The 21,527-nt window shown below is 40.0% G+C and overlaps 1 protein-coding gene across 1 annotated transcript in view; it reads right to left on the minus strand.

The window, feature by feature from the left end:
* dpyda.1 (dihydropyrimidine dehydrogenase a, tandem duplicate 1) overlaps positions 1-21,527 on the minus strand; it is a 153,162-nt gene that overhangs the window by 56,982 nt on the left and 74,653 nt on the right. Inside the window, exons 12-14 of the mRNA XM_017473660.3 lie at positions 20,938-21,122; positions 15,576-15,791; positions 1,081-1,245 (exon numbers count right to left, since the gene is read on the minus strand). Coding sequence (XP_017329149.1) covers positions 1,081-1,245; positions 15,576-15,791; positions 20,938-21,122 — 566 coding nt within the window. The remainder of the gene's footprint in view (positions 1-1,080; positions 1,246-15,575; positions 15,792-20,937; positions 21,123-21,527) is intronic.

The following is a 21,527-nucleotide window of genomic DNA, read 5'->3' on the forward strand; positions in this document are numbered from 1 at the left end:
AGAGACTTTAAAGACAAAAACAACCATATGATCGAACGCTGCAACCATTAGATCATGTAAAATCATAGCAAGTTCCAGGCTGGCTATTTCAGCAGCTCCCTCCTGGGGGTGTACAAGCAGCACTCAAATGTTAGTGCGACAGCTTAAATGGATGATGCATAAATCTAAATGGTTCAGTTCTTTAGTTGGTCTTCGAATGCTGTAGGCACTAGGGAAGTTCAAAAGGTTGAACAGAGTTATATGCTAATGGGGAGATAAAAACTGAGACGAAACTGAAAATTCGAGCGAAGATGGCTACAGAGAAGCGTGCCTATTCGGTTTTTTATTGCAGGTGCCTCACAGCACATGGGGCGCAAAAAGAATAGAAGGAATGAAAGCTGAAATATCAGCACCGAAGATGCTGCCAAGATGATCATTTGAACTCACCAATGATCCAAGCTGTAATTTCCATGAGACTGAATTCATAGAGATAACAGGAACAATAGCGCTAATAACAACATTCACTAAGCCGTATAAATCATCGGACCAAAAACAAGCAATTCCAATTTCTGCTTCTATAAACCTGGAGAGAAAAAAAGACTCCAGAAAACAAGAACACCGTGATACATCAATAAATAAACAAATACATAGGAGTTAAATGTGCTAATGTTGTCATTATTTCACTCTTTTCTCTCTGATTTCTTCAAGCTAGCTGATTTCACCCTGCACACTGGAGAACACAAAAATAGCAGATGTAGAAGCAGAAAAATGTGTCAAGCCATTTTTACTACGTTTGCTTCCCGGCTTCTTAGAAGCTGTGAATATCTACGGGGCTTGTTGAAAAAAATTATGTTGTTTATAATTGTTATACCTGTTTCACAACATCACAACTGATTTTCTATTTATAAACAGTAGATTTGAAATGAAATTGATACAACAATAATTGTTTCCCAGTTGAACACCTACAGTGCTCCTATCAATCCAACTGGATACAAATGAAAACTGCAGGAATATCACTTGGGTATATGTGACATCCTGGCTTATCGGTGTCTGCAGTACCATCTGTTTCATTAGATTTCCATTAGTGAATGAGTTCCTTACATTGTGAGGGAAGTCTGCCTTAAGCTCGGACACACTCTGGCACCAGTAGGCTGCAGCTTTCTCACTGATGAGCTCGATGTTGAGGAAGGAGCCCTGGCCTGGGCCAAATATCGGACCTGATGTGGTTCCGCGCACGATTCGTGGAGAGACGTTGGTCACCAGATCCTGAAGAGCAGAGCAAAAATAGCAGAACACTGAGACATTTCAGAAACAATGGGTTTAAATGTGATCTGATGTCTCAAAATATGCAAACTTATTGCACTTGCACTATGATCATGAATATATGAACTTCTGACACTTAAAAGGGAGTTACAAACACTACACTCCTGGGCAACAAAAATGGGCCACGCACAAAATGGCAAAATATTAAGCCTTTTATAGTCTTAACAACAAATCATTGGTCAGGAAATTAGCACTAACTAACGCTGACTTACAACAACAATTCCGATAAAGTTGGGACAGTATGGAAAATGCAAAAAAACATACAAAAAGAGTAATTTGAAAATTCTATTCACCCTGTAGTATATTGAAAACACATTACAGTAACTGTACAGGGCCTTCATTGCCTTATTTTGTGCTTCATAATGCACCACACATTCTCAATCTGAGACAGGTCAGGACATGCCGGCAGGCCATGCTAGCACCTGCACTCTCTGCTTACGCAACCGTGCACTTGGAATCTGGGCAGAATGTGGTTTGGCGTTGTCCTGCTCTGGATGGCAGCATATGTTGCTCCAAAATGTGTACATATCTTTCTACATTAATGATGCCCTCACAGATATGAAGGTTACCCATAACAAAGAGCAAAGAGGAAATGGTGGTCCATTTCCTCTTTGGCCTGGAGAACACAACGGCTGTTTTGTCCAAAAACTATTTGAAATGTTGACTCGTTGGACCACAAAACATGATTCTGCTGTGCTACAGTCCATCTCAGATGAGAGCGAGCCAAGAGAAGTCGGCGGTGCTTCTGGACAGTGTTGATGTCTGGCTTCTGCTTTGCATAATAAAGGCTTAACTTGCATCTGTGGATGCAGCGGCGAATGGTGTTGACTGAAGAAAGTATTTCCGAGCCCATGTCAGGATATCCATTACAGACTGATGACAGTTTTTAAGACAGTGATGTCTGAGGGATCGCGCATGAAGTGGTTTTCGGCCTTGACCTTTACGCACCGAGATTTGACCAGATTCCTTAAATCTTTTAATTATATTGTGCACTGTAGAAGATGAAATACCTAAAGTCCTACCAATTTGTCTTTGGGGAATGTTGTTCTCAAAGAGTTGGATTATTCGCTGACGCATCTGTTGGCAGATTGGCAATCCTCGACCCATCCTTACTCTTGAAGGACTAGGATATTTTGGAGGCTCCTTGCCTCACCTGTTTCACATCACCTACTTACTTCAACTTTTCACATCGTATTAGTCCTAAATTGCCCCTGTCCCAACATTTTTGGAATGTGTTGCATGCATCAATTTCAAAATAAATGTTTATCTTCAAAAAATTATGCAGTTGATTAGGTAAAACATCAAATACCTTGTCTTTATACAATTTTTGTTTAAATACAAATCAAAGTACATTTATAAATCAGATATTTTCCATACTGGTCCAACGTTTTCAGAATTGGGGTTGTAGTATGGGATCGCTTTTCCCTTGGTTTCTTTACATTTTTTTGCACTTATGAAGAAAACTATATAAGTGAATTTCCCCGTTTCCCACAGGAGGTCTCAGGAGTGCATTTGTTTAATTCTTGCTCATTTTCTGACCAATGATTTGTTGTTAAAATCATTAAAAGCTTAATATTTTACTATTTTGGACTTTTTTTTCGCATATGAAGTCATATTTAGTCATGCACAAAAGCGAAATCAAGAGGAGAAAATGAACATTTCCAGAATTAATAAAACATAAATAGACATAAAACTAGCAGGTCACGTAAAAGAAGGAACACAGAGGTTCTTTCTTTGGATTTTTGTCTTTGAATAGGCTTTTCAAACAAAGTACAAGATTGAGTCATAGCAAATAAGTTGGTTTGGGAAATGGCTACAATCTCTCACCTTACAGATCTGTCCATTCAGGACATCTGTTACAGACTAACACTACAACATGTCTAAACCCTGACAGAATCCTCCAGAAAGACACCAAGGCACAGAGCCATAATGTTCAACTTTACTTAGACTTTTATGTGATGGAAATGCTTATGTGCAATCTTCTCCTGTAGATGGACCAAAATCAGTCCACTCAGGGCATTAGAGCACAGTGAAAGCAGCTTCAACCTGCTAATGGCTTGAGCAGATCACAAAATGGCACCATCCACCTCTCCAACTGAAAGGTCACAATGTAAAGGCAACAGGAATGCCAACGGAGTCATAAAAATGGATTGGATTTAGGTTTTACAATGACAGTGACTTCAACATACTGAAGGAATTGTATTATCTGGATTTTTCACCCAGTAGAGAAAATCTAGTAAACTGTCACATGGAAAACTGACACATAAAAGGATACTGGGTCCTAAAAGTAAAACGAATTATGGAGTAGATAGAGTCATATATAATTTGAACCATATGACAGAACTTATCTTTCTTTCAGTTTCCTTCAGTATTCTGCAACTTTAATCGATAAAGCAAGAGTACCTGTAGTAGAAGTGACAGCTTAATTCTCCAACCTTGGATAAACTGTCCATCACGATTTCGAGTGCAAGAGAACAATTTTGCATAGGCCGATTAGAGTCTACACTTACAGAACAATTAAGATAATTCGTGTTAACTTAATTTTATGACATTTAGACTGTTTTCCAGCTACACTGACAAGAAAGTATAACTGCTGCTAATTAGATCAAATTAGCATAAGTTTGATTAGACACAGTATTGCTAGAAATGGTTTCCCTTTACTTTTTCTCTTTTCAATCAGACAAGGTCTTTTTATTTATTTCATTTTTTTTTTTTACTTGTAATAGTTAATCTTGTGGTTTTATAAGTATATGCTTTATGTGTATTTGCTAAAACTCTCAGCACCAGCTCATCATAAGAAGTCCAGGTTTGTTTTTCAGTCTGAGCTGAAAGCATGCACGAGACTGGGACACATTATTCAGAGGCATCTACGAGCCACATGCGCCATAAAAACACACGCTAAATTCAGGAAAGCCCTGTTTCGTGTACAAATGAACCAAAAATCATATTTTTGATTAAAGAGACATCTCACTGTGAATATTCAATCAAGAGATGCAAGTACAAGGGCACTTCTTTTAGAAACTGGAAATGAGGTGCTGTTTTTGGTGTAACATTGATGGGGAGGGTCTTGATGGCCCATGGTTGTGAATGAAGACGCAACCCGATTTTAATAGAAGTATGATGTGTGTCCAGTGTGAAGGCACTATGGAAATTGAGACAGCCAATCCCAAGGGCTTCAGAAAAGAAAATCTGTATTTAATGAAGCTGTGACCAGGGAACATTTGGCTCCTGGCGTTCTGTACTATCAGGCCAAGGTGGAACAAGAGTTTTAATATTAAGCAAGTGAAAACCATGAACATTGCCCAAAGGGAGAAAACTGGCGCATTATAGAAACAGGCGCCACACTGTGTAAGATAAGGTGCATGCACACACACACACACACACACACACACACACACACACACACACACACTCACACATATACTATATAGCTACCATACTGACTAGAAAGAACTGAATTCTCAAAGAGTTGGTTAGACGTGACACACATTTCAAAGCACACCTCGGTGTGCTCCTGTGTATCTGCCAACACTGACTTAGGCAACAACGAGAAACTGCCACCGAACATGATGTGTTTCTTTACAGTTTCTTTACAGTTTCTTCGGCTGTAACAATACACTGCATGAGTATATTGTTCCAATGCTGGCCATTAGAAGGCTGTGACCCGTGAGGAAGATGATGTGCACTTGCTCCCCATGCTGCCTGTCTCCCTTGCTCCCCATACGACTTCTTGTTAATGGCCAAGGCTGTGTTTTGGAGTTAACCAAGTTTTTATCACAACAGAACAGGTCCCTAATCCCCCCCCCCCCCCCCCCCCCAACACACCAACACACACACACACACACAGCAAACAGCCTTTCAGACTCAAACACATACAATAAGTACTAATCAAACACAATGGACTACACATCACAGTGCACACACACAAACACACAAGCACACACACACACACAGGTCACAAATTTAAGGAAAACCCAACTTAAAGTGTTTTAGTACGGTGCTGGACCACCATGAGCCACTAGAACAGCTTCAAATATGCCTTGGCATAGATTCTACAAATCTCTGCATCTGTACTGGAGATATGAACACCATTCTTCCAAAAGATATTCCTGCAGTTTTGATGATTTTGGTGGAGAGCTCTGTCTAACAAGTCAGTCCACAGGTGTTCAATGGGGTTAAGATCTGGTGACTGTGAAAGCCATAGCATACAATATACAAGGTGCCCCAAAAGTCTCCATACCTACAGTAGGTAGGGAAAATGAACACTTTTTAGCTACACACACACACACACACACACACACACACACACACACACACACACATATATATATATATACTGAAATCGTTCTCATGGATGGATCAGGGAGGCTGTCCCAACGTTGTGACGGACTTTAAAAGGAAACACATGGCAAACACATCACGCATACGACACTGACTACATTTACATGGACAGCAATAATCTAATTACTGACCTTATTCTGAATAAGACAATATTGTGATTAAGGTGTTTACATGAGTCACTTTTAGAATATTCCTTTCATGCTCCTGTTTTACATGCTATAGAACATAGATCGATTAACGGCACACGTCATTATGTCCCCACACCACGCCGTCCCATGTTCCCTCCAGAATTTCACAGATTAACATACAGACATAACGTACAGGGTGTTTTATTTTTAATTTACTATATAGCAGGTAAGTAAGACTATAAAAGTAACTATATAGCAGGTAAGTAAGCGGTTTTGGACGCAGCCGTGCTCTCTTGTTTGCCGCCAAACGGTTGAGCACTGCCGTGTGTGTACGTGTCCTGTTGCTAATTGCGGTGAAAACTCCCACACGATGTTAATAGTGTGATTAAAGTGTGTACATGTCTATAATGCACGTCGATAATGCAACTAAAACATAAATACTCCATGTCTTAATTCGATTTGTGTTTACTTCGAGTATGACTTTAGTCAGATTAAAGTCATCAATAATTACTATTTACATGCTAGTTTCTTAATCAGAGTATCATCTTAATCGGGTTAATATTGGATTATTGTTTTCTGTGTAAACATTCTGACTTTTGCCAAATAAATTCTAAAAGACCGGACGTGTTGGGGACCATTCACTGACGAAGGCTTAACTGGCATGATAATGGCAAACATAGTCCTCTATGTATGGAGACTTTTGGTGTCCCTGTATATTATTTTCATACTCAATGAGCCCCTGTGGATGGGGCATTGTCATCCTGGAAGACACCACTCCCATCAGGATAGAAATGTTTCATCATAGGACAAAAGTGATTGGTCATATCTATATCCTTGAGGGCCTATACAACCGAAGATAAATCTCACACATTAAACCACATGCTAGAACTAATAGTACCTGAAATAATTTCCTATACTGAGGCTGAATGTTACATCTCTCTGTAACAATGTGGTTTCAGGGGATTCAATTCTGAATTCTGCATAAAATGTAAGCAGCTTTGCTTTTTCATCTCTTTGAATGATAATAACAGAGGAGAAATATGTACTAGCAAAATGTTCAAATGTAATATCAACTCAGGGGCTGCATGCCCAAACCATAACCAGTTCTGTTCGAAAAGAAAATGACAGTATATAAAAGATAGAGCTGCATTACACAAATATGGATCATTAAAACACTTGAGAGAAATTAAAAGCCTATACTACATACCACCGTAGTGCAGATCTTTCATACCTTTCGATCATTTTTAGTCCAGATTTAAGGGAAAATTATGCATATTAAAGTAATATACAGGCAAGGCATGATGAAACATTTTTTTATATAACCTGCAGGCATCTGGAAGATTAGTTTCTTTCCAGTGCTCCCAAAAATCTTGAAGCCATTCATAACGAACACGGACAATTAAAACAATAACTACTGCAAGGATTCGGCATACATTTCAAAGACATGAGGATAATAATGTAAAAAAAATATGTATATGTGCGTCTGTGTGTGGACATATATTATTATAGAAAAGAATCAAGCAAAGTGGGAGCTAGATTTGGAGACTTGCTGTTCAAGAGCGAGAATGAAGATTATCTGAGCCTACTGCGATGCGCAGAAAGCAGACAGGTACAAAAAACAAACATAATAATAATCTGGAAAGGCCATAATTACACAGAGTGGCCCCAAGTGCAGGCATTAATCATTATAAGCAGTTGTGACAGAAAAATCAAAGCATAGCTGGTTCAGTTCTCACCAGCACTCTGGCCAGCCACCATAAACTGGAACTTCATAAAGCAGAGACAGGAGAGGAGAGGAGAGCGAGAGAATGAGTGAGAGAGGTTGAGGAAAAGCTCAAGAGAAAAGTGAGTCCATCTTTGTTTGCAAAGTGCAGATGTAAGACTTGTAATGCCATCACTTCCTCCTGGAGTTTTCTGTGGTCATGTCTGAGGAAGGGTTGAGATGACATTCTTCAGCTCCTGCATGGATTAATACTGTCTGACTCTAGAACGCTTGCTTAATAACTCTGCTTTCAACCTTGACCTGCAACCCTGCCACTGTGAGGAAGCAACAAGGTCAAAAACACACACAAATCAAATGTTACCAAAGCTACCCCTGCTGTCCGCTCTTATTCTCCATGCTCAACAGATGGTAGCTGAAGACACTGTGATTTCAAGGCTGATTTTCCACTGCACAGAAATCTTTCGGCATTGTGTTCTACGAGTCTACCCCATCATGTTAGAGGCGGTTTACGTGTGTATACAGGAGAGCGAAAGTCACTTCCTGGTGTCTCTTAAGATGGATCTTGAGATTGTGAAATAGATCATCACTGCAGTCCTAATCCCCGCTTTTTGCTTGTCGTATATAAATCTAAGAAACCTCGTATCCGTGACAGCATCGCGGCTGCACATCTGCACCCTTGGAAACGTGATAAACCGCATGACGATGTTGTCTCTAACAGTGAAATGATTTTGACAGACGAAATATATCATTTTTCCGCTAACCTGTGAAGAGAAAGAGTGTTTTATGGTTCCCCTGTGCAGAATTGTGTCTCAAAAGTCTTTAGCTGCACTTAGGAACAAAAACAAGGACGAACACCAAAGGCAGCATGTCAATACGCTGTTTGCTAAAGAATACAAAAGAAGGATGGCAACCATAAACAATTTTGTCAATAGGCCCAGGGTATTTAACATGCATTTAATAGCCAGAGTATTTGATATAACATCAACATTCTGATTGAGGTTCTCAGTGAATATGTTAATCAGTACAATCAACAGTAAGCAGTAACATGTGGACTATGAACAGCTCACCAAGGAGAAACATTAACGTGTTTTCATAGCTCTATATGTATCGTGTGTACATGCGTACGTGTGTGTGTGTGTGTGTGTGTGGGGCGGGTGCCCCTGAAACGTGATGGCAATTCTGAACAAGATCAGCCTGCCTGTGAGGGACTTAATAAATTAATGTCAAAGCAAAGGATATTAACCCTGTGTGATAAATGAAGAGGGATATTGTCTGTCAGCTTGGTCATTAGTCCTTTTCACCATTTACTCCACTAGGAAAAAGGGAATTGGAAAGAAGCATCCTTCTTTTACAAACAACAAGGGATGAAAACAGGCCATGCCAGCACCCGCTGTGCAATACTCACATGCAACAACATTATTTGCATGCCGCTCTGTACACTGTTTTATTGTCCATCTTTAGATATTATTATTATTATTATGACCCAACGCTGTATAGATTCCTAGAAAGGGGAATTAAGAGTCACACTTTCATCCTAAATAAATGACATTTTAGACGGGGCCACAAAATCACTTGGGTTTTGAATCCGTTACATAATTTCAACATTGTTGATAATTAACATCTTAATATGACAGGGTCATGTTTCCTGTACTTGGAAACTAAGTACAGGTGGTCTGAAAGAATTACAAATCTCATCTACTGACCAATCATTCAGTAATGAAATGATCAGGCTAAACATCTGCACTGGCATCATTTCTAAAAAAAAAATAAAATAAAATAAATTACAGGCAGTCTACACAGTCTAAACAGAATGTCAGACGTTATCTTAAAACAGCAGTCTAATAAATACATTCAGGAGAGCTACTCCATCATTCAAAGGTTTTAAATCAATGTTCTCGTAAATATAAAATACTTTTTTGTTACAATGCATAAGCACATATAAATGAGTTCCAATATGATGCTAGAAGCAACTTAATTGGTTTAATTTGTACAAAAAAAAGAAAGAAAGAAAAAATGTAGATGACTGCTGATCAAATTTCAAAACAGATGGACAAATTAGTATACTACACAGACAACTGCAGTATAATATTTATGTTTTTCTTTTTTTTTCTCAAAATACCAAAAGTATTCATTAAAACGTTTAATAATACCCCTAGTTGTTTAGTTTATTTAGATCTATATTGTATAGGATTCTTCAAACTGTATGAAACGTAGATGGACCGTTTAAAAAGACTAGCCATATCTAAATCTTCAAAGCTTCCACACTGACCTTTTTTTATTTATTTATTTATTTTAATCCAAATCTTTAAGCTAATTAGCTTTCATTCTGATTCAGACGTGGGGCATGAGGAGATGCGAAGTAATATTCATCTACATCAATGTCATGTTTATGGGGAGTAAAGCAACTTAATGTGGGCTGATTTTGAACAAATCGGGGGACTAAAGAAGCACAGCTTATCTGCCCTTTCAGCCATAAAAGAGGTAGTCACTGACGCCTTGATCTCCCAATTAAATGGGTATATTTATAAATGGTAAACATGTAGCAGAAACTAATGAGCCTGAGCTATGTGATTCTTTCTTCTTTTTTTTTCAGGCCTGGATCTGCTTCGCTAGTGCTAATTTGCTTGTTAAATAAATACAAAGCACTGAACTGTGACTGGTGCTCTATGTGCCAAATCTGTTGTGCTACTGTCCTTTTATTTTTTGCCTTGGACTTGGAGAGCAAGTGGTAAATAAACAAGGTCTGTCAAAATGAAGACCACATGATGCAGCTAAAATATGTCCTGCTTATCAAATAGATTAGCTATTCTCATCTGTATTGCAGAGTTTCGCTGATTTAGGTTTCATGTACGTTTATATATATATATATATATATATATATATATATATATATATATATATATATATATATATATATATATATATATACTTCTATCAGTGTAAAAACCTACACATCCACTGAAAAGTCTCTCACCTAGGAAATGCTATTCTTTGTCCATTAGCTGCAGGGCTAATGGGATGGCAGAGGTGTTAAAGGACTCCCAGTATAGTCTTTTTCTAAAGGTTCAGAATTCACCGTTGACATTTTCTGCATTGATCTGATGGGAGTCTTTCTTTCTCGCCTGACTTGAAGAGGAGCGTGGTGATGATTGAGCAGTGGCTATATCCCTATCTCCCTCTGTATTGATTGGGTGACAAGACAGATTGAGAGGCCTTCCTTGTCGTGTGTCATGTCTCTACATTTCTGGCACCTCTTATCAGTAACTCGCGCAAAAATGCCAGCAACAATCCAGACGAGTTTACATTGTATCAGATATCTGATCTGTATTCTTTCATACTGGGCATGAAAACACTTTTCCTTAGCAAGCGGACAGGAAATCATGGACTTTTATGTGTCATCCGTGCTTTTCTCTTTTGTACTGCACTTGTTCTTTGTTACAAGTATAACTGGTGGACATGAAACACAGCACAAATAAGTGGTGTGTTCAAAGAAAAAAGTGCTACAGTATCATACAGGCCCCGTGGCTGGTACCTATTCAATGCAAAGGTGACACCGAGCGAGGGTTTGTGCCTGTGGGGTGAGTTGTGTGCACAGCTGTCAAGGGACGATGGGTACAAGAGGGCTAAAGCCATCACACGAGACATGCACCGCTGTTTGCTGCACATCCTGATTCTGTCAGTCTCTCCTTCTGCCACCTCCTTGTGTCATGTTAAGCACCAGTCACTGCCACCGTGCCAATTACACAGCCTGCTGCCTGGGCAAATGGCACAGCCTCTCTACAGAAAAAAAAAAAAGGAGGGAGAGACTTCCACAAGACTGCTGTGCAAGCTTACCCTAATTAACCATCAGCTTAATTAGACAATTTATTGTGTAATTAGCAAGCAATTAGTCAACACCTCTCAGATCTTTACTGACTGCTTTGACAGGCCTGTTTTCCTATGCTGATCCCAGAGTCGAAATTCACCTAAGGTGTTTATTTTCTCCTCCCCTCCGTTCCGATGTTCCTAATGTGCCACAACTGCATGTAAGCACGGAGTAATCACTGCTGATGGGGCAGCTACGGAGGAGGATGCATGCGAGTTAAATAGGAGGTGTGAGCTGGGGGCAGCATGTCCCTTGATGTGAGAGACAGACGCTCTGCTTTAGCAGCCTCTACCTCTGATGCGGTCCCTGCCGGAGCAAGCCAGCAGAAAATCTCCTCGATGAACAATGATCAAGGAGTGGGCGTACAGACTTTAATGACACATTTTACAAGCCAATTATGAAATTTGGCAAGAAAAATAAAAACCTTTCTACAAACAGTTTTACAACCACTTCAACTTCTGGAACAGGAACTCGGTTACAGAGCAACAGGGCCGGGGAAACTTAAAAGTCTCAATAAAAGTCAAAGTGGATTTGTAAAGACTGAGTATAAAAAATTATGATTTGAGCACTGAGGAAGAAGAACAGCCTTGGCTTTTCTCTCCTTCTTAGAGCCTGTCCATCTCCTTGCCATTCACATACTCAGGTAGTCTTTCCTACAATGCATGTCTGCCAGTAAGAAATGGAAATAAATGAACCCCCAAAGCGTCGATGACTGAACCGCAAACCAAGAAGGTCCTACTTAGCTTTTACAGCTGTCTATTGAACCCAGCGCACACAATCAGAAATGCATGTATATCTGACAGAGAATATAAAAAAAGCTATTGAACCAGAGCAGGGAAGGGTCTGACGGTGGCTGAGCTCATTACGCGTGTGCAGGAACTGGAGCCTTTAGCACATGAATACAGAACTCATTTACAGGCCACCGCTATCTATTATCGGCTCAGACCATCAGAGACAAAGAGAGGGTGTGTGTATGATGTTTGTGTAGCACTGGAGGTATATGACCTCTAACCTTTTGGTTCTTAATAAAAAAGCTGATGATTAGTCCTGGTTGGGAAGTACAGATAGGAGATTCAGCTAGCCTCAGGATGTGGCGAAACAATGGTGTGCAGGTGTTGGGCAAGGAGATGTGTGACATATCATCTGTGTTACCATGGTGCTTTACTTCCCATTTCTCATTAAATCCACTTCATCTGAGGCATACATTGTGTGTGTGTGTGCATGTGTGTGTGTGTGTGTGTGTGTGTGTATGTGTCTGGGCTGCCTCCGCTGCGTGATTGTTTTAATTGCGGTGGAAAAGTTGAGGTACAGCAGTGTCCTAAAAATCTTCCAGTTACTGCATTAGTTATTGTCTGAGGATTCATTTAAATTTGCCCACTAAATCCTCCCACATGAAGACAAGGAGGCAAGTGCATGGATAGACTGATGTGCTTTAAAAGTTTCTTCCGGAGAAAACAAAAATAAGAAATCCATACAGAATTCGTGTGGTAGACACCGGGCCCAAAAAGATTCCTCTTAAAGTACCGAAAAGGTCACATCTATATATATAGTCTTTATACGTTTTACACCTGCCATAAAAGGGTGGATTAGGTAACCTCAGGCCACAATACACTGCTCTAAATCTTTAAAGTGCAGAGGCATATGGCTAAACTATATGAATAGCAAGACCTATTATGAGGCCAGAACAGATACAAAGTACCATTCAGTGGTTAATCAGCTTAGCACCAATTACAGGTGTGACTTAGCCTGGTCTGACCAGTCACCGGGTTAATTGGACCCAGTGTTCTCTCTCTCTGTACCACATATGCGCTCATTCTGTAATTAGCAAGAAACATACCAAAAGTACCAGTCACAGCTCCAGCGGCAACAGCTCTGACGCAGGATTAAATGTCCATGTGTCTTGTAGGAAAAAAAATAATAAATCAAAATGAAAAATTTGACAGGAGACAGTCTCAGCTTGCCCCTACCCCCCAGCCACATCTCACAGTTCATGGAGGAAGAGAAGAAAATGACACATTTTTATATTCAATACAGTTCATTAATTCTAATTAACGGTCATGCAGCTCGCCCACCCCAGCTTTGTTAGCCGCCTCTCCACCGTCCCTGCGAGTTAATTAGCAATTCTGAGCACGCCCGCGCTTAGACAAGACCCACAAGCGTGAAGCCTCTCATATCCACAGACAATCCGCCGAGCATCTCCAATACTATCAATACCGTGGCAGGCTAATGTTGATCGGAGCGGCCTAACCAAAAGCACAGGATATTAAAAAAATAAATCCCCTGTGTTTAAGGAGAATGATAGCAGAGTGCCGGCTGCTCATTCATACTGACATTAAGAACTTCTTTATCTCTTTCCCCTAAAGGAAAAAAAAAAAAAACCTTACAATCTCTCCCATTGGGCACACAATAAAGAATAATATGATTTCTGTTTACCCAGATATCGACTGGTATTTCAGCATACACTGACAGCCAATAGCTGCAACAGTATATTAGAGTCCAATCTGGCATCTACAAATGTCATGAGAAAAGAACTGTAGTAAGGAGAATCAGGACCAGAACGCAATGCTCACGTGTGTAAAATTCCACTAAAGATGCTAACGTCACCTTAAAAATATCAGCCACAGGATTTATACAATATGAAGCTGTCAGTCTTTAAGCTGCAGATGAGAAGGAGGATCTCTGGGCTGTATGGTTAATACAATCTTAAGAAGATGTCCAGACTACCTGTGTATACGCCTGAGGCACCATCCTTACCTGCCAAACTCTCCCATTCATATAAGTGTATTTATCTACAGTATGTTCCCCCCACCTGTAAAGAAACAACAACAATAACAACAACAACAACAACCAAAAAACAGATCGCTTTTAAAAGCATCCAGAAAGTCCATGAACTAATTACAGCCAGCTTGAAAGCAGGCACAATGCCATCACTCATGCGGCATACACACACACACACACACAAACACACACACACACATCAGACCTGCAAAAATAGTATTATCACTCTAAGCAAGGCTCTCCTGGTGGTTAGAAATTAACTACATGGAGAGGACAGGAGGTCAGAATAAACAAACACTTTGGCTACATTTCTTGTACTTTTCTCCCTGTCAGCAGCATATGTAAGTCTTCAGTGTTGCTATAGAGATGTCTGTCACAAGTCGCTTGCATTGCCATCCGCCCGCTTCTTTCTTTTTTTATCTTTCGTTTTATTTCTATCTCTAGCTCTGTTAATAAAGTAATGGCACCTACTGTACAAACATACAGAACAAGCATATGTTACTGATTAACATTCGCAGCACCGGTCATACCTGACCGGTTCTGAGCACAGACAGACAGGTCAAATAAATACGTGCGTCCTTATCATTTTGGGATATTTTAGTACGAAACACCCAGCATTTTTGTAATGTTTTTTTGTTTGTTTGTTTGTTTGTTTTTTTGGATGTTCAAGGTTTCTGCAAATACAAGTCTGGAATCAAGTATTTCCATATTACAAAAAATAAAAAATAAAAATCAATACCTTTTATAAATAAATTGTGACAAACTATAATGAGAAATATTTGAATATATCATTACCTATAACTGAAGGACTCAATGATCACATTTTAAATGTTTATAATTATTCAATGATAAAATATTACATATAAATATTAAGTATTACATTAATATAATATTATATAATATTACTACAGTGGCTTTATAATTATGCACTGGTTCTAAAGGTTGCGCAGTAGAGCACATGGTATTATAATATATAGTGGCGTATGGTTACAAGCTGTGAAGGAATGAAGTCGTTATAAGACATTATTAGAGTTTATTAAAAATGCTTATAAAGAATCATAACCAACTCAAAAACAATTATAAGGACAGTTATAATGATTTGTGAATATGGGCTTCATAGAGTGTTATGACAAACATTTTAGTTACTTTAGAATTCAGCAATTCACTTAATTATTCATTTTGTGCATTTGTGTGAATATTGTTGGCTGATATAATTTTTGCAGGATGATCGTGAAGCTGACAAACAAACATAAAAATATTCATATAGTGAATTGGGTGAATGTACAACGGCTGATTAAATGGCTTTAGTGATGCTCTCCGACCAGAACATGAACTGGCTGCAAACATAACCAAGCATAAATGCATTTTTAATCTGAAACGGTCTTTGGTTTTTTTCAAGTAAAGTTAATGTTTTAAGTTGAGGATCTAAGATGGGTACCTTGTCAAGAGAGAAGGTCTTGGTGAGGGCAAAGCCCCAGCCTTGCTCAAAGGCTCTGCGTATCATTGTAGCGCTGGTGGTGGGTGGAGCACTGGCCAGGCCAAATGGGTTTGGGAATTTGATCCCACACACTTCCACGCTGATGTCCACAGTGTCTATGGGCGAGTAGAAGAGAGGCAGTCGTGGCTCACTGCTAACCGTTTGCCCATGGATGGCCTACAAAAAGAAACATCTACATTTTAGGGTTTGCATCCAAGCGTTTTCTCTCCACTGTGGACTTGATATTGACTAATTTTTCTCGTGAACAAAGCTTTAAATCCCACAAGGATGCTCGCTATCTGTGTGGCTGCAGATTGCTGAAGGTTATTCTACTTTACATTCTAGCACACACATGCGTGTGTATAGCAACAACAGGCCAGCAGATAGGGTGGAGGAGACTGCGGGCTGCTTTTGGGTGCACTGTTTATCGAGGCTCACTGTGGCACAAAGGAAGCAAACCACAGTTAGACATCAGTTCTAGCTTTAATTAGCCTTGTGTTTATCAAGCACTTAACACTGCTTTTGTAATGATGTTGTGGTTGTATAATGAACAAGGGGGTGTCACGCGGAAAGAGAAGGAGCATGCAAACATGACAGCACTCCATACTCCACAGAGGCCACATCAAACGCAGAACAAATACAACGCGTATAAGTCTCCATAGTTCCCCCAACGCTTCAAGAGGAAAAAAAAACAAAAAAACAACACAAACACTGACAAGAGACTGCAGATGTCAAGCAGTTGTGTAGACACATTTTTATTTTCTGTATAGATCGTTGGCAGAAAATCACTCTAATTGCTATGATTTTTAAATTAAAGATGTCACAATAATTAGCATCTAATATTAATGTGGAAAAAAAAGAAGTTTGCTTTAATTAAAGGGTCGGTAATATACGATATACATATATTAGTAATACGCAGTTTACTAATTAAAGATTCAGAATTCATTCAAACCATTAACATAAATCTAATTAAAACACATTTTACATAACATACCTATAATTAACAACCAGTTTGAAAGACTATAATAAAAGTTTCCTCATTTCATGTTTTTTATTTATTTATTTATTAATAAATGACTTTTTAGACCAGCCAACCTCAGCCAGAATATTAGGGGGCCACTGCTGTGCACAGTTTGCTGCCCTCTGCTCTCAACACTCCTCACCATCTTCATAATGAGCTGAGGAGCCCTTTGTGAGCTGGATCAGGTGTGTTTAGAGCAGAGGAAAGCATGTATTTTTTTGCAAGGCAGTGAATCCCTAGGACTGGAGTTGATCATCTGTCTACATTTCAAGTATTTCTTTTCATTCAAACTGCTAGGTTATACTCACGAATGTACTTACTAATGTTTGAAAATGTGTTAGAAGCAAATTGAATTATTGAATGATTAAACTACATATCACAATTAAAAGTGTTACTGAAAATCTTATATGGGACCTATGAAAAATAAAAAAAATAACAAGCTTGTATATGCACTGTTTTTACTCAGAGGTGCTGCTAAGAGAGTGTATACATCACTCGGTGACAGCAGAAATTACTGTAAAAAGAAAAAAACACGAAAGAAAAAAAACAGCAGTTCAGAGAGTCTAGCTGATCTGAGAGTATTTCTAACATTAATCTGTGCACCTTTCCACAAAGTGCTCAATTCATTTCTTCTACCTCTAGTCCATTACTGTATAAAAAAAGCAATCTTGCTGTCTTTCCCTTCCCGCTACAAGTGGTAATTTCATCCGCAAATAAACAGTTATCTCTGCCTGGCTCTGACCAAAGCAGCATTCGGATAATTAACCCCTGAATGAACCATGCTAATGGGGCGAGTGCTGCACTTCAGTTTTGCCAAATGGGAGCTTGAGGAAGGGTTCAGGGACCTGCAGGAGACAAACCTGCCGATTGGCCGCCCAACCCCCAAATCTAAGAGACTACAGGGGACATTAGGTTGTGTTCCCAAGTTTCATCTGTGGATGAGGTCTCCGATAGGAGAGAAGAAGATAAGTGCAGGTGATTTGCATTTAGCTTAATGCACTTTACTTCTTGTGACTTGAGTATTTCACAGTCTTTTTTTTAAATTATATAGAAGAATGGAAGAAGGATATGTATGTTTATATACACTCACAGGCCACTGTATTATGAACACCTGCACGCCTGCTCATCCATGCAATTAACCAATTACAGTGCATCCGGAAAGTATTCACAGCGCTTCACTTTTTCCACATTTTGTTATGTTACAGCCTTATTCCAAAATGTATTAAATTCATTATTTTCCTCAAAATTCTACAAACAATACCCCATAATGACAATGTGAAAGAAGTTTGCTTGAAATCTTTGCAAATTTATTAAAAAAAAAAAAAAAAAAAAAAAAGCACAGGTACATAAGTATTCACAGCCTTTGCCATGACACTCAAAATTGAGCTCAGATGCATCCTGTTTCCACTGATCATCCTCAAGATGTTTCTACAACTTGATTGTCCACCTGTGGTAAATTCAGTTGATTGGACATGATTTGGAAAGGCACACGCCTGTCTATATAAGGTCCCACAGTTAACAATGCATGTCAGAGCACGAACCAAGCCATGAAGTCCAAGGAATTGTCTGTAGACCTCCGAGACAGGATTGTATCGCGTCACAGATCTGGGGAAGGGTACAGAAACATTTCTGCAGCATTGAAGGTCCCAATGAGTGCAGTGGCCTCCATCATCCGTAAATGGAAGAAGTTTGGAACCACCAGGACTCTTCCTAGAGCTGGCCGCCCGGACAAACTGAGCGATTGGGGGAGAAGGGCCTTAGTCAGAGAGGTGACCAAAAACCCGATGGTCACTCTGACAGAGCTCCAGCGTGTCTCTGTGGAGAGAGGAGAAACTTCCAGAAGAACAACCATCTCTCCAGCACGCCACCAATCAGGCCTGTATGGTAGAATGGCCAGACGGAAGCCACTCCTCCGTAAAAGGCACATGACAGCCCGCCCGGAGTTTGCCAAAGGCACCTGAAGGACTCTCAGACCAAGACCAAGACAAAGATTGAACTCTTTGGCCTGAATGGCAAGCGTCATGTCTGGAGGAAACCAGGCACCACTCATAACCTGGACAATACCATCCCTACAGTGAAGCATGGTGGTGGCAGCATCATGCTGTGGGGATGTTTTTCAGCGGCAGGAACTGGGAGACTAGTCAGGATCGAGGGAAAGATGAATGCAGCAATGTACAGAGACATCCTTGATGAAAACCTGCTCCAGAGCGCTCTGGACCTCAGACTGGGGCAAAGGATCATCTTCCAACAGGACAATAACCCTAAGCACACAGCCAAGATAACAAAGGAGTGGCTACAGGACAACTCTGTGAATGTCCTTGAGTGGAACAGCCAGAGCCCAGACTTGAACCCGATTGAACATCTCTGGAGAGATCTGAAAATGGCTGTGCACCGGTGCTCCCCATCCAACCTGATGGAGCTTGAGAGGTCCTGCAAAGAAGAATGGGAGAAACTGCCCCAAAATAGGTGTGCCAAGCTTGTAGCATCATACTCAAAAAGACTTGAGGCTATAATTGGTGACAAAGGTGCTTCAACAAAGTATTGAGCAAAGGCTGTGAATACTTATGTACATGTGCTTGTTTTTTTTTTTATTCTTAATACATTTGCAGCAATTTCAAACAAACTTCTTTCACGTTGTCATTATGGGGTATTGTTTGTAGAATTTTGGGGAAAATAATAAATTTAATCCATTTTGGAATAAGGCTGTAACGTAAACAAATTTGGGAAAAGTGAAGCGCTGTGAATACTTTCCGGATGCACTGTATGTAGCTGCAGCGCAATGCATAAAATCATACAGATACAGGTCAAGAGCTTTAGTCAGTGTTCACATCATATATCAGAACGGGGAAAATGTGATCTCAATTACTTTGACTGTAGCATGGTTGTTTGTGCCAGATGGGCTGGTTTGAGTATTTCAGAAAATGCTGATCTCCAGGGATTTTATATACAACAGTTTGCAGAATTTTGAATGTTTTGAATGGTGTGAAACACGTACACACACACACACACACACACACACACACACAAACCATCCAGTTAGTGCAGTGCTGCAGGAAGAAAAGCCTTGTTGATGAAAGAGGTCAGAGGAGAATGGCTAGATTGGTTTGAGCTCACAGGAAGTATACAGTAATTCAAATAACACATTTTTACAACTGTGGTGAGCAGAAAAGCATCTCAGAGCACACGACGCACTGAACCACAAGGCAGATGGGCTACAATAGCAGAAGACCACATCAGACCTATAGTGACCAAACTGGGTCTATAGTCTATAATTTATAGTGGGTACAGATTCTCCAAACCTGGACACGTAAAGACAGGAAAAACCTTGCCTGGTCTTCTTCCAAGCTTCCCTCCCTCAAGGACCTATTCGTCCTCCACAAACTGACTGACTGCATATGCAATTTTATTTTATTTTTTTTACAGTGCACCAGTTGTATATAATTTTTCAATTCTGTATATAGCAAAAGTGTGTTACCAATACATATTACCAGTGCTATCTCATTAGTAGAACCTAACTTTTAAGATTAGTGTTTTTATTTAAGACTTTATGAGGGTGAGAGTCGGGTAAGAGGGTTTTAATGCTCTGCGGGGGGGGTTCATGCTTTTCAGAGTTTGGATATGAGCCAGTAAATAGAGGTTGGGGTGGGAGGGGGCATTTGGGCTCTGGTAAGCCTCTCTGTGGGGCCTAGCCTTGGACGACTCAGCTAAGACAAAGCTAAGTGCTCTCTCAGCCTCTCTCCCTCTGCTTGCTATTAATCCAAATATGCTTCCATTGCCAAAGCCTTAAAGGTGTAGTTTAAGAAAATAATAATGCATGGATTGGTAATTCCCACTTTGAGAAAAGCACATGGCATTAAGCTACAGAATCACCACTGTGCTGTCTTTTACAATGCTGAAAATTAATGTTTCAGTGCAATACATCTATTAAGTCTGATTAGTCATAAAAATAATCATATGGAGAGACTCATATCAGTATTCAGAAGCACCACATCTCTCGCACAGAGTACGCAGAAAGCCCTCGTCTTCATAATTAATCAGCTCTCCAAATCCTACTTCTTCATTGGCTTTCGATTTTAACAGGATCTTAATAAGGGGAACATCTGCTTGAGTCTTAGCACAAGTGTTTGGATGAGTGTGTATGGTTATATGTGCGTTAGGTAGTCATGAACATGTGCCTGTATCTGCTATATGTACTATAGCAAGAGTAGCACGAGATGTGTGTGTGTGTGTGTGTGTGTGAGTAAGAAATAGCATACGAGTGTGTGTGTGTGTGCAGTGTGCAGGGTGTGTGGTGCAGGGCACCTGTAAGTATTTGTGGATGTGCCAGGAGGCCTGCTTGCCATCGTTGACTGACTCCACAGAGGTGTTGGCGAAGCCGGTTACGTCGCCCCCGGCAAACACCCATGGCTCACTGCACTGCATGCTCTCCACGTTCAGCTCAGGAAGCCCCCATCTGTTTAACCTGATGGGAGCCATGGCCTCTTTCACTGGAAAGAGAGGAACGATACCAAAGTAATGCACATTCATGAGAGGAAAACCAGGTGGAGTGAAACAGTGAAAAAAAAAAACAACAGAATAGGAGAGGTAGAAGCCCAGCTGAAGCAGAGCTTGATAGACTGGAAACTACAGTGAGACTAATATGAAGTCTCTGACAAGACAAATGACAAGCAGGGTGCTTTTTTCATCTGCTGCGCCCCTTTCTTTCGGCTAGGTTAATGTAACATCTCCTGATGCATTTCATTCACCGCTAGCAACGTTCACAAGGAGATACTCTGTCAAACTACTCTACATTATAAAATGACCCCAGCTCCTTCCATGCATACCTACACAATTCATCTTCTGGAGTCAATGCTTTTCAGCATGGATGATAGTCTGCATATATCAATGCGGAC

Source organism: Ictalurus punctatus, chromosome 1 (assembly GCF_001660625.3).
Source record: "Ictalurus punctatus breed USDA103 chromosome 1, Coco_2.0, whole genome shotgun sequence".
Taxonomy (NCBI): Eukaryota; Metazoa; Chordata; class Actinopteri; order Siluriformes; family Ictaluridae; genus Ictalurus; species Ictalurus punctatus.